Raw genomic sequence first — 17561 nt, 5'->3', positions numbered from 1 at the left:
TTAAACATGGAAGCTATAGACAACTGGCATTTCCCTTTTGAAGATTAACTACCAGCTATGCACATTCAAAAGTGCACATATACCTTGAAGTAGCACATGCTATTCAAAACTGCCACCATGAAGCATGCTGTCCCTCTAGTTACACACCACCTAAGGCTGAAACTCTTTTCTGTGTGTAATGTCTACCCCCTCAGAATAAACTTCCAATTCTGAAGGAAGAACACTAAGATGGCATAAAACATACAAATCCAGGCTATATTGCTTGCAGACTGCTGCTGCCACTGGTTGTTCTAAAGAAAATTAAAGCAAAATCAAAAGCCCCATGAAAGATCCCATCCCACTGGCAGTTGAAGATGTCAAGGCCCCGTGTGTCTGTTTGAGGGTAGGTGAATGAGGGGATGCGTGTGTATATTTGTTTTTTTATACCAACATTCAATTCAGAATATCACATCTGTTTACACAGAACAGAATTGTCCTCAAATATACTATTGAGGACAGAATACAGTAAAAAGTTCAAAACATTAAATATGAAATTAAATCAAATTAAAAAACAACTTAGATTAAAAACAATACTAAGTATCTAAAGAAAAAAGGAAAATCATAGAATGGGGATGTTACCCATTAAATTTGTTGGGGGAAAGCTTTGATAAAGCACCATGTTTTAAGTTTTTTTTCTAAAGGAAGGTGTAGAGGGGTCAGTTCTTAGAGGAGACTGTAGAGAGTTCCATAAGTTAGGACCAATTATAGAAGTAGCCCAGTTCCTAGTGGCTGTTTTGTGAATTTTTTTGTTGGGGGGAATAGAGAGTCTGTTGAACGTAGATTTCTAGTGGAAATACATTGATACAGGAGTTTTTGCAACATCGAGGAGTAATTATATAAAGCTTTATGAACAAGCATAATGATCTTGTACTGTGACCTAAAAGCAATGGGAAGCCAATGTAATTAAGGATTGGTGTAATATGTTCAAATTTTCTACAATTTGTTAAGGATCTAGCGGCTGCATTTTGTAGCAGTTGAAGGTTTAATGGTGGTCGCCGGCAAGCCTATTAAAATGGAGTTGCAATAGTCTAATTTTGCAAAAATTAAGGATTGTAGAACTGTTCTAAAGTCTGGGGGGTGAAGTAAAGGTTTTAGTTCTCAATTTGAAGTTTATAGAAACCTTTAATTAGATTTTTAATGTGAATTTTAAAGTTTAGCTCCTTATCTAAGGTGATCCCAAGGTCCTGAACTGACACGGATATTTTATATTTAAGGAATATTGAGGGATCTATGGATGGTGGTGATAGTTTCTTCTTCTGTCCAAAAAGTTGTTTTGTTATGATTAAGGGATAGTGCCATTTGAGATAAGATATTTATATCAAATAGATATAGTTCCCATTGGGACAAAGTATTGTTGATGTTGTCTTTAATAGGTAATATTTGAACATAGTCCGCATAAAGTATGAAAGGCCTATTTTATTCAGATAGTGACATGTAAATGTTGAAAAGGGTAGGTGAAAGGGATGATCCTTGAGGGACACCTTGTGGAAGAGGTATGAGATCCGAAATTGTTATTGTAAGATACCTTGAAGGAACGATTAGAAAGAAAAGTGAAACCATTGCAGGACATTACCATTGATGCCAATTTCTTTTAATTTAAGGAGAAGTATCTTGTGGTTGACAGAGTCAAACGCAGCAGAGATATCCAAGAGAATCAAGATAAGAAGTTCCATTGTCGAAACCACGATGGACTGAGTCAATTAGGGTAATTAGTAGTGATTCAGTGTTATGGCCTTTCTTGAAGCCATGTTGAGCAGGCAGAAGAATGTTATGGTTCTCTAAGAATTCTGAAAATTGTAAATTAACTTTTTTCTATAATTTTAGTAAGGAAAGGTAAAATGGCGATGGGTCTAATTAGATAAAATTGATGGATCTAAATGCGGCTTTATAGGGATGAGTATATGTGGCTGACTGCCTGTATGTGTTTGGGGGGGGTGGATGGCTACCTGTGTGGGTGAGTGCAGATGTGTTTATGTGAGAGCCACTACATGTGAGGGAGTGAGCCTGTGTGTGGATCAAATTTGTACAACTTCCTTCCCAATCCACAACAATCTGAGTGGCTGAAAATTGAAACATTCCAGGTATGAAGAGCCAGAGATTTTTTAATACTTAGTTTCACTATTGGATGTTATGTCTACAGTTTTCAATTATAGTTTTGGTCATTTTATAAAAGTTTAAAATTCTTTAGTTATTGGATGCTCTATTTGTTAGTTTTGAAATATTTATTCCTTTTATTAGTATAAATTTACTTTTATGATTGATCTTTTATATTGTATTTAAACATTTTATATACTGTTCCATGTATACATCACTATGGTTTACAAATTGACATTCAGTTATTACTTAACAGAATGGTTGGTTACAGTGTTAATATTGACTTAATACCAACAAATGACATTATCTATGATATATTACTAATATATCTAGTATTTAAGGTAAAGAGTATGTTAAGTTAAATCAAATAAGATTCTTAAACTCTAAATACTATGTTCTTATATTACCAAAAACAATAAGAATCATGAAGAATAATCCAAATGAGAGAATATAAGTCATCATATTGGGTCAGAGAGGGTCCATCAAGACCAGCATCCTGTTTCAACAGTGGCAAATCCATGTTACAAGTGCCTGGCAAGTACCCAAACATTAAATAGATCCCATACTACTAATGCCAGTAATAGCAGTAGCTAAAGGACTGTGTGTTCTGTATGTGTGATTAGAGAGATTCTGCTAATCTTTATTTTCAATGTAGTGGTCTATAGCAGTCTGTCTTGTGTTTTCAGAGCAGGTGTATTGGTCTAAGGCCTGATGTAATATTTGCAGTGCTGCTCTTTCCTGGGATAGGGTTGTTGCTGTTTGAGTCCTGGTAGTGTTTTGTTATGGCAGATGTAAGTATTAAAAATATTGTACATGAGTTACTGAGACTATGATTTGACATCTGAAGGAAGGGACTTTAGTTTTAAAAGCATTTACACAATATTTTTAGGTACATGTATTTTAGAGGTATTTTAGGCAGCCTACTTTGTTCTGTTTTCTAAATAGGATTTAGAGCCTGATGTAATATTTTGCCGTGTTGCCTTTTCGAAGGTAAGGCTGCAGTTTGAGTGGTGGCATTTAGTGCTGTTTTTGGTATGGGAGGTTCATTATATTGTAATTATTCATGGCTTTCTAAGGGCCAAGCTCATATCCATTACATGTTACTACAGGTCTAATGCCATATAGGTTCCAAGTGTCTTTTGTCCTTGGAGTGGGGATTTTGGGAGCAAGACTGCTGTAGACCAGGGGGAAGTGTTGTCTCATTCCTCATTACAGGCAGGTTGCCTTGAGCCATCCCTAACTGATGGAGTTGCTTTTACTAGTACTAGTTTAGACTGCTGTGATCTTTTCAATCCCCTCTAGTCTATAAATTTGAAAAGATACATCAAAATATACCTTAAGTACAAAATTCTGCCAAAGTGTGAAACTTGGTGAGTTCTTTAAAAGTGTTGAAGGTGAGGTCAGAGACCATAATCTAGTACTACTGCATCAGTACCAATGCTAATATGCCAGTGATGTGTTACAAGACGATTTTTTTTAAAGTTATACTTGGAGAATAACCAATTTGTTTTGTCAAAACCCTTGGCAAACTATAGTTGCTTTTATTAAAGCAATAATGAAAGCTCATGAAAAATAGACTGCTTCATTTTAGAAAAACATTAAAGGATAATACTTCAATTTTTAGAAGGCTCTCAGAAACCAAATGGAATCTTTGTTATATACTTTCTTCCTAAGTTTCTGTAAGGATAGTTATAACGAAAAAGTTTGTCAGCTTGCTACAGAAAGCCAAAATGGGACCAAAAACTGAAAGCTGAGGACATTTGCTTAAACAAACTTCTAACACACAATATTGTGAAAATTAACATTTGGTAATTATGTGTAAACTAAAGTGTCTGGATGAGAAATATGTCTGGTTCTAATGCTGTAGTTTATAATTTACACTGAAAATTTAAGCAACTAGGACAGCAAATGCTACAATTTTGCATTTTACTCCAGTTTATTGCATTTTTTCATCCTTGTTTACAAAACAGGGAGCATGTCATACTACTACACAAAGCACATCAAGAGACATTTAGTTCCCTCCAAAGGAGCCATACTTCAAAAAAATAGTACTTTTAACAGTGTGCTTCATACAAAAATGCTATAAAATATTGCTGGAGACAGTGACCATGAAATCATGTGAAGGGAAAGCAATTATACTATATCCCAAAAGCCTTATTTTCAATTCATTTATAATTTAAACACAAACAATTCTGCCTAAACCAGAGACAAAGTAATTTTCTCCCCCATGTAGCAGTTGTGAAATGTCTGCCATGTTTAAGCAATCATTTGCTATTTCTTTAGGATGGCTATAACCAATTGCCAGTCCTTCTACATATTGCTGATTTACAACATGAAAAGGGATTTCTTACAAATGCTACACAAAATGTGCTCCTTAGATGCTCTTAAAGGAGAAACAAGATAAGAGGGCAGTAGTGTAAAAGGACAATTTCAAGTTAAGAGGAAAGCTTTCAATCCACTAAGAGCTGCTGTAGAAAGATGCTCAAGAATTTCACCTTTCCTAAAATGTAAACTATATTTTATGTGCAGCACTCTGCAGATAGTGTTATGACAGTGGCAGCCATAGTCACCTTTTAATAAAGTAAAGCATGAAATCTGAATCAAGTTAAGGCACGTAGTGAAGTAACAAAAGCTTAGAGAATTAGAAGTAACTGGAGACAACCCAGTCAAACATACAATTGAATGCTGCTAGGCCTACAAGTCAGTCAGTAGTTTAACAAACCCAATTATGCGATTACAAATTCCAGTTTCAATTAGTGTCTCTAGGGACTTAACACTTCCATAGGGGAAGTTAGTGTCATTACTGCTAAACATGATTCTCAGGCAACAGTGATAATTTGTTAAAAAGATTAAATAGATTTACATCACAAGGCTGATATTTAACACTCACAACTTTAACATTTATCAAATCTGATTTAAAAATTACATAGCATCTTATTTTTCAAGATATTTAAAATGTGTCAAATTTAGATTTCTGTATTTTTTTTTTTAACTCTGGAAAAGCACCCAAAAAAGTGTTATATAAATCAGTTACAGAAGCAAATTGTATTGCTACAGTAAAGCAACTTAGGGAACCGTGACATGAAATGGACTTCCAGGAATGTGTTCTTCACCCCATTTCACTGCCAGTACATAATCCCCCTTCTCCTTGACAATGTATGTCACAGTATATTGTTTGTTTCCTAAGTGTTTCACAGAGACTTCTTCACAGGGAATTGAAGGACCATGGACACCAACCAACAGCATATTTGAACCTACAATACAATAAGAAATTGTGTTTTAGAATAGATAATACTATTCAGTTATAAGCAGATATCTGTATAGCAAATGCTGTAAAATGAAGATTAATTTTTCCAGAAAGAAAAGAAAAGATAGTACATATCAAGGCACACCAATGGTCCTATGAAGTGTCATGTTGAAGCATATCCTTAAACACACCGACTCCCCTCTCCCCCCTCACTTCAACTGTCAGCTCTTGGAACCCAAGTTCTGCTGTCTTTAAACCAGCTAGAACTCTTAACTTGTTTAATGCTACTGGCATAGAAAAACCACTGAAAGGTTTCCAGTTTTGGTCATGTATTTATTTTACTTTATTTAAAATCTTTTCTATACCATTGTTAAGCTAGACGCTGTCACGGTTCACAATAAGGCACAACTTCATGTTGCATAAAAATGTCTTAAATTATATCAACTGAACAGGTGCCATCAAAATACTGTAACAGTTTAATAAATATTAATTGGTGGGTGTTATAAGTCATGTCCAATTCTATCTGTATCAGCTATGTAACATGTTATGCACTCAGCTGGCTGCCAACACCACTCCTGCTGCTGGACCGGAATAGGGTACAGAAAGTAGAAAATTCCAGTAATTTAACTCCAACTTTTTTTTTCCTATTTGGGAAACAAATGTAGCTCATGTACAAAAAAAGCACCCTGTATGGACTCCTAAGAGGTGGTTCTATGAAGGCCAAGGATTCTCCCACCCCTCCCCCACAGCCAACCAAGCTTCACTACTATATAGAAGGGTCACATCTACAAAATGCTTAAAATCACACCTGCTTTGCTGCAATCCACAGAGAAGCTACTTTTTTGTCCCACATAAGCTTTTGAGAGTCCTGCTCCCTTAGAGGTCACTTTGCTGGCATCAGATGCAAATTTGGGAAAGGCACTGTAGATTGTTTCTGTTGATGACCTGGTCACAGACTCTACCAAGATGGAAGAATTTTCTATTCCACCGCCTGTGCTGATGAGACGCTGGCCTACAAAAGAAAGGCTCATGAAACAAAGACTTTCAAAGTATTACTCACTGATTTTAACATTAGAGAAGTATAGCTGACCAGAACCTTAGCAACATGCAAACAAATGCTTCTCAATTACTATATGGGTGGCTCTATTACATTGGACATGTCAGTTCACAAATAGATACCTTTCAAGGATGTGCAGCCATTTGAAATGAGACCGTTTAGGATTTGTTCTAATTGGAATGAACCAAAAAGCCTCCTATAAAAATACTTGCATTTTCAGGAATTTGTACATTGAAGGAAAAAAAAAAGGCCTGCACCAGTGCCTGGTCCCTGAAACCTAGGCCCAGGACTTGACATCTTTCAATCTTTGAAAAATGTCTGCTTGAAGGACTCTAGTGTCATCACTATAGTACATCCTTCAAACAGATGCCATTATTTTTCAAATATTGAAAACAGACATCAGATGGCCTGGTTCTAGGACTCCCCTCCCCCTTTTTTTTTTTTTTAAACTTTGGCAAACTAGATAAACCAAATCTTAACACCCCCCCCCCCCCCGCAATGAAGAGCTGAAAGTTTTGTACCCCATTACAAAACGATAACTGCTGAAAATACTAGGAAGAGAGCTGAAGTTTCAAACAAATGAGAAAAACTAGATCTAAAACTGTGCAAAGATTGTGCTATATGAACTGTCCTAGCTTTCCTCAAGAGGCTAAATTTGTAGTGAGTAATCTACACACTATATATGTTCATACCTTCTGATAAAGTATTTTTAAAGCACTGAACATGTTAATGCAATTTTACCTGTAACTCTGGCCTTGAAAGGACTTCCTACGATATGATTAGGTCCACCATATTTTACTCCAATTTGGTAATTTCCTGGAGCCATTGGAGTGTATGACACTTTGTAACCTTCTGGAATTTCATGGCAATCCATTGTCACTTTTGAGGGCCCTTCGACTGTAACAGCAAGTGTTCCTGGACCAGCTTTTGTGTTATTGATAATGAACTCTGACTGCTTACCTAGTGGAAAAAAAGCATTAGCCAGATTTTTACAATTTGATATTTAAGACAATTTCAATATTGTCAAGTTCAAAGTCTAGTATAAAAGGCTACTGTATAATGTAGTATTAGCAGTGTTAAACTATAGTTTAAAATTTTTAGAATCAAACTTTGTCCATCTCAGGGGATGCTATTTGCACATGTTCAGACTACCTTAATATGCCCAAACACAGTCAAGGTAAGAATTTGTACAATTTAAGTTAAAATAATATCCATAAGTGTTAGAAATTTAACACCTTAATCATAACAGTGATATAGTGTGTGGATTTCTATACATTGACCACCTCTTAAGTAGATATCCCATGTCAGATTAACCACCATTTGTTATGACCCTCTGCATTATGGGAAACGCTCCTCACTCATGAACAGTTCCTACTGTATTGCTTGCCTGCAGTGAACATGAACTCAAAAAGAAAGATTTGCTTCTGTCACAATCAAGCTATGAAAGAATAGGGTCATTTCCTGCTAAATGGACAACTGCACAGGAAGTGATGCTGGCAGGACAAATTTAGAAACTTTCTAGCAACTGAAAGGGTGAGAATGGATGCATCTCTAACCTATCTGCCCAAATGGAAATACTTGTTTAATTTTAGCATCCGGTGAAAAAAAATTGGCTATATTTGTGGCAAGGAAAAAAAAAAGATACAACTTTGTGTGTATGTACAGCTGTGATAACAGTAAACCATTGAAATTATCTCTGGGCATTCACAGGACTTGTAATCTGTTTTAACACTGATATTTAAAGCATATAGCTACCATATCTAACAAAGCAGGCATTCCATTTTCAGAAATTTTACAGTGTATAGTAGAGATTGCCAACTCTGGTCTGAAAGCCACAAACAGGCCATGTTTTCAGGATATTCAATGAATATACAAGAGACAGATTTGCATGCACTGCCTCCACTGTATGTAAATGTCTCATGTATATTCACTGTGGATATCCTGAGAACCTGGCCTGTTCGTGGCTCTCAAGGACCACAGTTGGTCACCCCTGGTGTATAGTATTACACCACCTGTTCATGTTCCTTGTAAAGCCTGTTGCTGTATTATGTTATCTGTAAACAGATAAGGTGTTCCCAATGACAGTCAGTATATAAAAATGCATAAATAAAATACTATTTATGTAAATACATTTAAGCAAAGTTGATTGTGGTGAAAGATTCACCTTCTCCTTTTTCCCTTTTAATTGTTAGAATTCTTGTGTGGCTACCTACTATCAATATCTGATGCTTTACAGGCATATTAAAAAAGCATGATTATGTTATGCAGTATTTCTAACGCAAAGCTATTCATGTTCACTAAATATGTAAACACTATTCAAAAGAGGTAAATCTTACACTTTGTGTGTACTAGCAGGTTACTTTATAACTGCCACCATACTGGATCTAAAAATTGTTTGTGTTGTACTATAGTTTCTCTCCACGACAATTCTCTCCCTCTAAATACTAGCATATGGTGCAAGTGTCAAACCTTAGGTGCTCTTTCATATAAAAAGAAATCCTGCTTAGCTCTGTAGACCAAACAAGATAAAACATTCAAGATTGCAGAAATTACTTATCTGATAATTTTGTTTTCCTTAGTGTAGATAGATGGACTCATGACCAATGGGTGATGCTTCCCTGCCAACATATGGAGACAGTCAGATTTCAAAGCTGACTCCACCCTATATACACCCCTGCAGTAGTCTCTTCAAAAGACTGTAGACATACTATTGAAAAACCTTGATTTAAAATTAATAAAAATGGATAACTAATTGTACTCAAACATTGAACCCCAGTAAAAATATAGATGACTTGATCTAGGGACTGGATGACTGCTTACCAGTCACCTCTTGGAATCTATATCTACTCCACGGGCAAATCCTTGGCACTGTTCTTGGGCAGCCGAGGGTGGGATGCCGAGTCCATTTGTCTCCACTAAGGAAAACAATCAGGTAAGTAATTTTTCCATTTCCTAGCATGTAGCCAGATGGACTCAGGACCAGTGGGATGTACAAAATAATTCCTCACACCAGGCCTCAGACAAGCCCTTTCAAGGGCCAGACCGCAAGACAATAGAGCTGGATCCTCATGAAGATCAGTCCCTGCTGTAGCAGGTCCCTGTGTGGAGGGTCCTCCACCAGGACTCTGCATACCATGGATGCCTGGGCCAATCTGGAGCTACTAGTAGGACTAATCCCCTGTGGTGCTCAATTCTGTGAAAGACCTTGCCCAGCAGGGGCCACAGAGGGAAAGTGTCAGAGGCCAGTGTAAGGATGGACTCCATCCGTCTATCGTGCGCATCCTTTAAGGCCGCTCCTCCCTCCACTGGGAGGGTTGTTCACTTAGACACAGCACAGGCCAGAACATCCACTTTCGGGAAATGTAAACGCTCTCTCACTACTGGATCCAGAGGGTAGAGAGCTTCTAACGCTCATCCCCCTTTAAAAGTTTCTTCTGGGGCATCCCATTCTAGATCAATCAACTCCTGGAAGGCTTCCAATATTGGAAAGTAGCAAGAGGCGTTCTATAGGGAAATCAGAATGGGATTCTTTGGTTCTGTCAGAGTCCACCCCAGAACTCCCAGCAACTTCAGGGTCTGGGAAATCAGGGCTAGCAATTCATCTCTATGGAAAAACCGTAACAGTCCGATATGGTTCTAACCCAGGGGGAATTTCCCATCTTCCAAGGAATCTATTGTTCTCTTCATGCATGCTGTCTGGGTCCCTGCCAAGGATACCCTTGGTGAGGCGAGACATGCCTTGAGGTCTGCTGATAGGACTGGGAGGCCTTACCAGCTAATGCTCTGTCCGGACAGGGGCAAGCGAGGTAGCAGACTGCCTGTACAAAGGCTTGAAGGCCCTGGAAAAGATTCCACTCAAGAGAAGGCAGCCGGGTCTTTGCTGCTGAATTTCCCTCTCCCATGGATGACCCAGTCACAGGGTTAACACAGTTAAGGCTGTAGCTAACCCATCCTCTGAATGGGAGGAGCTGGGTTTAGCAAAGTCTGGGGAGGCCAACTCTCCCTGGGCTTCCTCAGTGCTGACACAAGTAGCACAGAGAAAGGCTCTTGTGTTTCTTGGCTGCCAGAGCCATTGGTGGCAGCAACTATTGTCTGCGCATGCTTAAAGTTTTATGCGCACAGATTTTGGGTGCCCAGGCAGGATGCAGCGATGCACAGAGTCAGCCCATGAGCCCAGCATAAACCTGTATTCTGCGCATATGTATGCGTGCGACATTATGCACAAAGCCATGCGCAGAGCAGATGCACTGTGCGTACCAACGTTCTATGGAGGGCAATACAGCACATACAAAGACGTGTGCGCAAGATGGTGCCACCGTAGCCTACCACGCAATATGCCGACCAAGCCTGAAGCAGGGTCTAGCCTACTGGGGGCTGCTCAACCTGCTCTGAAGCCCACTTCCCCTTATCCTAAACAGGATCGGAAACTATGTCCGTACGGCCTGCCGAGCAAGGAGACCGGTGGAGGTCTTACTGAAACCTCTCCAAATGTATCTAAAAAAAAATTACCTCCCAATTCAAACTTACCTGGGCTCAGTGCTTACCTGCTGAGTACAGAGACTGTCTCGGCTGCAGAGGAGAGGGCTTTGGCAGTCACTACCGTGCTCAGCTTCCTGAACTTACTGCCTTCCAGCTGCTTAAGCAGTAAAGTCCATGCTGGGAACCGGCTACCAGAACAAGGCAAACCTGAGGGTTTTTGGAAATTGCCTCAGGAATTCTCAACTGGGGGTGGGACCTTTTAGGTATCACTACAGGAGAGCAGGGTTCAATTTTTTTCTCCAATTTAAATGTAGAATTTCTCCTGCCCAAAAATACTTCTCCCTATGGGGATTATTGTATGTCCACCATCTACTGGAGACTGAGAAATTCTGAAGTATTGAGGTCACTGCAGGGGTGTATCTAAGGTGATGTCAGTTTTGAAATTTAACTCATTCTCCATCTGCTGGCAGGGGAGCATAACCCACTGGTCCTGAATCCATCTGGCGACATGCTAGGAAATAGTATTTGTGTTATTTGTTTAATATGCTCCTTGTTATACCTTTTGCTTAATTGTTAAGAACTTTGATTTTGATGATTTTATTTTTGTAATCCCTTAGCCTCAGGTACAAAAAGTTTAGATTGTAAGCCCTTTTAGGGGATAGTGAATTACCTATTGTACCTTATTGTAAACAGATGTGATATCTCTTTTTGAAATGAACATCGGTATATAAAAATCGTAAATAAATAAATTTTAATGGCTGTTGGTCCTTATTTCACTCAAATACTATGAATTTAGAAAGTAGAAAACATTTAACTTAGGGAAGCCTAGCAGGTATTAAATTTGGTTTTAAAATTCTAGGTGTCAAGCAATACAGTGGCTAAGTGTCCACAAGCACAATTAGCCTAGTTTTAATTTTACCAACTGAGTGTCAAACTAAACTGCTTGGTTGTGTTTTCTTCAAGTGGTTTATCAAATGCAATTAAAAAGGATTGCTTTTAAAATCCACAGCATTTTACAACAGCACAGATATACAAACCAGGAAGATGGCTATATATGGCTACCTAAACAAGTTGGCTATTCATAGCAAAATGGTATATTGTGGTTATGCTTGCACTGATCCAGCGAGCAACCTTTTTATCAGTGAATGGCAGTGTTCACACTTTGTCCTGGCTAGAAGTGTGAAAGGACAAAGCTCCTCCAGTCATGGAACAGAAGCCTTCAGTAATTAGAAGGGTGGCTATCATTTGCTCTTATATTACACAATTTCCAATTAAATCATTCAACGCAGGTATCAATACATTAAGTGATAAAGCATTGCTTTATAAGATAAATCCTGTAAAAGAACATTCAAGAAAAAGGGCTGAATAAGAATGCCTTCAACTTTTTTTTCTAAAACAAATAATCCATCTTTATGCAGCTCATATGGAAATATATTTCCTAAGGTAGGGCCAGCTAAAAAGATTTTGTCTCCTGCAGCTTATAATCATGAAAGGATCACCAAGAAAATTCTTCTCAACCAAGCACAATGAATATTTAGACTAAGATAGTAAATGGGTAATGTGGGAAACTGAATTAGTGATTGGAGGGGTGGGGCAAAAAAGTGTCAGTGAACTAGTCAGCAACTAGTTAATATAAGTTTCTCAACTTTCAATATACAAGATATTTGTTACTAAAAACTGCATCACAGGAACTTGTAGGTCAAGACAAAATGCTCTAAACATTAATGGTGTCCCTATTTCTGTGAATTTAAGATCTCAAGTCAAAAAATGATGGATATGTTGGCAGCCATATTGCAATATCACCCCACCATTTGATACACTGAATTTTATTCCAAATGCATAGGAGTCCACACCATTTAGTATGAATTACTTCCAGGCTGAACTCTAAAACCTGTGCAGAACATCTGTTTAAGTCGGTATATAATACAGATTCTGAAACAAATTTAAGCAGTGAAGTTGCCAATTTGAGAATACTTGTATGGACCTACAAAGAAGCCAAACCTCTTCCTGAACCCCTCCCCAATTGCTACACTGATATTTAAAAAAGTATTACCCGCCCTTCTTACATTCAGAGCAGGGTACATTAACACATAGTATAGCAACTAGTTAATAAAAGTAACCATTAAGTGAATCAACAGCATAAGTAAAACCAATCCTATAGCATGGCTACAGACAGGAACATGCATGAAGCAACTTATCAATAAAAGTTACTATTAAGTAGTTAAAACATTATGAATATCGAACATTGGATAACATGAGCATTACGAACTGCAGGGAATTACAGGCAAATCAAGCGGGGGGGACGGACTAAAGGAACTCCAGAAAGGAGTCACATGGGGAGTATAAATTGCTTCATGTGGGAAAAGCTTTTTCAAAGAGGTGGGTCTTTAATTTTTTTTTCTTTTTTTAAAGAAAGGTGCCTCCGTGAAAGCTCACTTCCTTTGGTAGACTATATAAACCCCTTAGAGCAATCTGGTAAGTAAGCAGTATACAAATATTTGTAAATAAAAATTTAGTGTGCATGGATTCTCTAAGATTCTGGAATCCTGTGATGCATCTGGTTAAAGTATAATTACATTTTGCATAAAGCCACTGATGTAATAAACTCACAATGTGTGCTTAGTTATTGCTGTCAAGACTGTCCAGAATTGAATTTGACGGTTATTCCAAAGAGCGCTTTTGAACACACTATCAAAATACAATACATTCCACATCTGTTTTAGAAATTGCTAATAACCTCTGGTCAATTTTGTTTGGTTTCTGGTGGTATGTTTTATTCTACTGAATACCCTTTTGCAAGTTTATAATTTGATCAAAGCAGATTCAAGACTTGTGGAAAATTTATGCAGTGAGAAATGTTGCCTAGTTCCTGTCTATCTGCAGTTCTGTTACCAGTATGATAAAGAAATAAGATTAGGATAATCAGGTTTACTAATCTAACCAACTGAAGAGGATTATAAATTTATATCAATTAAGCTTAATCTTTATGACTATTTACAGAAATGGAGAATACTAAGGAAGGCTCAGCCCTCCAAATAAAGTCTTACCGGTGGTGCCACTTTCTAAGCCCAGCCCATGTGCATATACAAGAGCTGAATCGCCTACTTGACCTGGCTCACCAACTCGAACTTTAAAAGGACTGCCTGGAACATGGCTCCCGTTGAACTTCACATCAATGGTATGTACACCGTTTTCGTGGGGGATGAAACGAACTGCGTATTTATCTGAAGTAATAAAAGATTTCTTATGCAAGTCTGTTCAAGAACATGCTTTCGATAAAGCTAATTTAAAGAAAAACTTTTCTCCTTATGTATTAAGCCAGATAAGTTTCACATGGCAGGGAAGGAGAAATACAATTGAATTTGTTATATTGGCTCATTTCTTCATGGCAGTAGTGCAATTTTAAGTCAACTAAAATATTAATGGACACCTCAAATTCCATAGGTGGTCTATGTTTTTGCTATTTGACCTTGAGGCACACTCAGTGGCACAAGTTATTTGTACTTGTTTTTCAAGTGAATAGTTTTAGTTTCTCACTAAAATCTATTCAGTGGAAATACAGACTTCACAGGGTAAAGTTATACCTGAATAGACAGATTAAAAAACAACAACATTTTAAATCAAGGGAAGGAGCTGTATTTATCAATTCTATGGGCAATAGAGCCACATTCCTGATTAAGTGAAAATGCATCTTTAGTTTTATAAAAATACTTATATCTGAGAAAGTTGCCTTTTTTGGGGGGGAGCAGGGGTTGGGGCTGTTTGTGCTGAGTTAATCAAATGTATGATAAAACTCTTTCAATATGGTGACCTGAAGTCTCCATTCTCCCAGAGAAAGTATTTGTAAAAAGCGAATTGGTAGATTAGATTTTGCAAATTGAAAATACACGTGTTAACCTAAATTGATCATTTATGAACTTTATAAATAACAAAAAATCCTACAAAAAAGTCAATGCAAGTTTTAATTGCTGTAGGATAAAAATAGGAACATTGCTAGAGCAAATGCTGCCAAGTCACACAAACTAATCACTGAAACCCAGAGTATTGTGTGATGTGTCAGTGAAATCAGATTACTAACTACACTTGCAAACTGCTTTCTGGCATTACACATTTTAAATCCTGTGCACAGCTTTCAGAATATGGCTTAAGGTTTGTTTGGGACAACACTGCTAATGGACATATTATAGATTGTAATAGGAAATAATGGGCAATGAATTTCATTTATGTTCTTGCCTGTCTATTTTCCTCCCCTGTTAAACCTTGCAATGGCCACACATTTATAGCTTCTGGGAGTTGTATTAAATCTAGAGACCAAAATCTTATTTAACATTAGAATAAGCTTTCAAGGGTGGAAGCACAAGCTACCAAGTTAAAGTTAGTTGAAGTTGAAGAAAAAAATAAGAGTAGAAAATGTTTTCATTTTCATAAATTTACATTGGAGAAATCCTAGCAAGCTCACAATGGTAAATGTTTAGGGACTATCAAAATGCTGTTACTAGCCCTTACCTGGCTCCAGTTCAGAAACGTGACATTCTTCTACTGCTCCAGATGGACTGTGAACCTTAGCATCAATCTTGCCTTTTGCACCATTGAGTCTAATTGCAAAGGATACTGGCTGGTTGGCTTTTAATCCAGATTCCTAAAAATTAAATACAGATTAGTACCTTTGATCTTATATCAATATTGTATGTAGTCCAAAGCAGGCCAGTTGGCCTTAGCACTCCTGCTGGATGAGAATTTGCTTTTTTTTTATATAAGGGAAAGGCCAACTTAACCCACTTTAAAAATTAAAGCAGAGACCATTTCTGTTGGGGTATTATGACCTATGTAAAGCCTCTGATACTAAAAGGGAAAGCTACAGGAATTGTTATGGTGAATTCCAGGATATTTTAAAAAAGTCCTTTCCTGTAAACTTTCCCATTGTTTTTAAACAAATCAAATGAGAAATTACTTACCTGATAATTTCCTTTTTCTTAACCTAGATAGATGGATTCAGGACCAGTGGGTTATGCACTTCTACCAGCAGATGGGAGACTGACGTCACAGTTATGATACTCCTGCAGTGACATCAGCCTGTCAGTATTCTCTTCAAAAGCCAACTGTGGACACTAGCAAAAACTTGAACACAACCATTTCAGTTCAACAGGAAACACCGAGCTCAGGAAAAGAATGTATGAACACTAATCTAGGGACTAAACACTTACCAGTAACCCCTGGAACATGTAGCTACACAGGAGGACCATAACAATCATTTGGCAGCCAATGGCAGGAAGCTGAATCTGTGTCTAGATTATGGAAAAGGAAATTCTGGCAAGTAGTAATTTCTCATTTCCTAGCATCTAGACAGATGATTCAGGACCAGTGGATTGTACCCAAGCTACTCCTGAATAGGGTGGGAGATTGCCTTTGGCCCAGTCAAAACTGCACATGCAGAGATTGCATCCTAGGCCTGCACATCCAGATATCTGGAAAAGGTGTGTAAGAACCATGTCACAGCTCAGCAAATATTGATTGGCGACAATCTAACCTCTGCCCATAATACTGGCTGAGCCCTAATGGAATGAGCCCTAACTTGAGTTGGCAACAGCTTTTCAGTGGCCACATATGTGGCCATGACTACCTCCTTAATCCAGCGAGCTATTGTAGTCTGCTTGCCCTTTTTACTTCCACTATGAAGGACAAACAGATCAGTCTTTCAGAAAGGTTTAGAAACTTCCAAATAGCACACAACATGTCTCTTGATGTCCAAGGGATGCAACAGGCAATATTCCTCCACATCTCTTTCCTCATCCAGAGACTGCAAGGAAATGGACTGATTTAAGTGAAAACCTGAGACCACTTTAGGTAAGAAAGAAGGAACAGTATCCAGCTGTATTGCTCCTGGAAGAAACAGGTTCCAGCAAGACCAGGCCTGCAGCTCAGAAATTCTGTGCGCAAACATATCTCCACCAGAAACACTGTTTAAGGTCAGTAATTGCAATGAAAGGCTTATGCAATGGTCAAAAAGTAGGGCCTGCCAAGAAATCCAAACACCAGATTAAGACTCCAAAAGGGTCCTGGTAACCACAAGGAAGGACAAAGATGTTTCACTCCCCTCAAGAAATGGGCCACATCAGGATGAGGCAATAAGGATTTGCTATTCCCCTGGCCCCTGAAACAGGCAAGAGCCACTACCTGTACCTTCAAGGTAATGTCTGACATTACTCTGACTGCTCAACCTTGCAGCCTGCCACTGAACTGCAAGCATGCCAACCGGACTGCCCGGGTTTCCAGCCGATTGATTTTCTAGAGACTTTTGTATTCCAGTGCCCTTGCACTGTTAGTTCCTGACCACGAGTTCCCCAACCCTGGAGGCTCACATCTGTCGTAAGTACAGGTCTGGCAATGTCAGGGAAACTCCATCTCAGATGATCCGCTTGCAATCACCGCTGGAAGTGAGAGCAGACTTCCACTGGCAGGTGGAGCAGAATCGAATAGTCTCGAATTGCAGGTTCTTACGAGACAGGCAGCACTGAAGAGGACATATGCGCCCTCGTCTATGGCACCACTTCCAGGGTTGCCAAACTCAGAATATGTAGATAGGACACACTGTCAGGCATATAGCATTCACAAAGACCTAATGTCAACATCTGAATATGAGCTTCT

At 38.3% G+C, this 17561-nt stretch overlaps 1 protein-coding gene across 1 annotated transcript in view; it reads right to left on the bottom strand.

Moving 5' to 3' along the window:
- Window positions 1-4045: 4045 nt before the first annotated feature.
- The window catches only part of FLNB (filamin B), a 248494-nt gene continuing 234978 nt past the window's right edge, over window positions 4046-17561 (bottom strand). The window contains 5 exon segments of the mRNA XM_029600955.1: window positions 4046-5387; window positions 6189-6392; window positions 7179-7397; window positions 13964-14140; window positions 15423-15555. Of these exon segments, the coding sequence (XP_029456815.1) occupies window positions 5200-5387; window positions 6189-6392; window positions 7179-7397; window positions 13964-14140; window positions 15423-15555 (921 nt within the window). The 3' untranslated portion in view covers window positions 4046-5199.

This window comes from Rhinatrema bivittatum, chromosome 4 (assembly GCF_901001135.1).
Source record: "Rhinatrema bivittatum chromosome 4, aRhiBiv1.1, whole genome shotgun sequence".
Classification (NCBI taxonomy): Eukaryota; Metazoa; Chordata; class Amphibia; order Gymnophiona; family Rhinatrematidae; genus Rhinatrema; species Rhinatrema bivittatum.
Note: the sequence above shows the minus strand (reverse complement) of the source record. Positions and strands in the feature narration are given on the sequence as shown.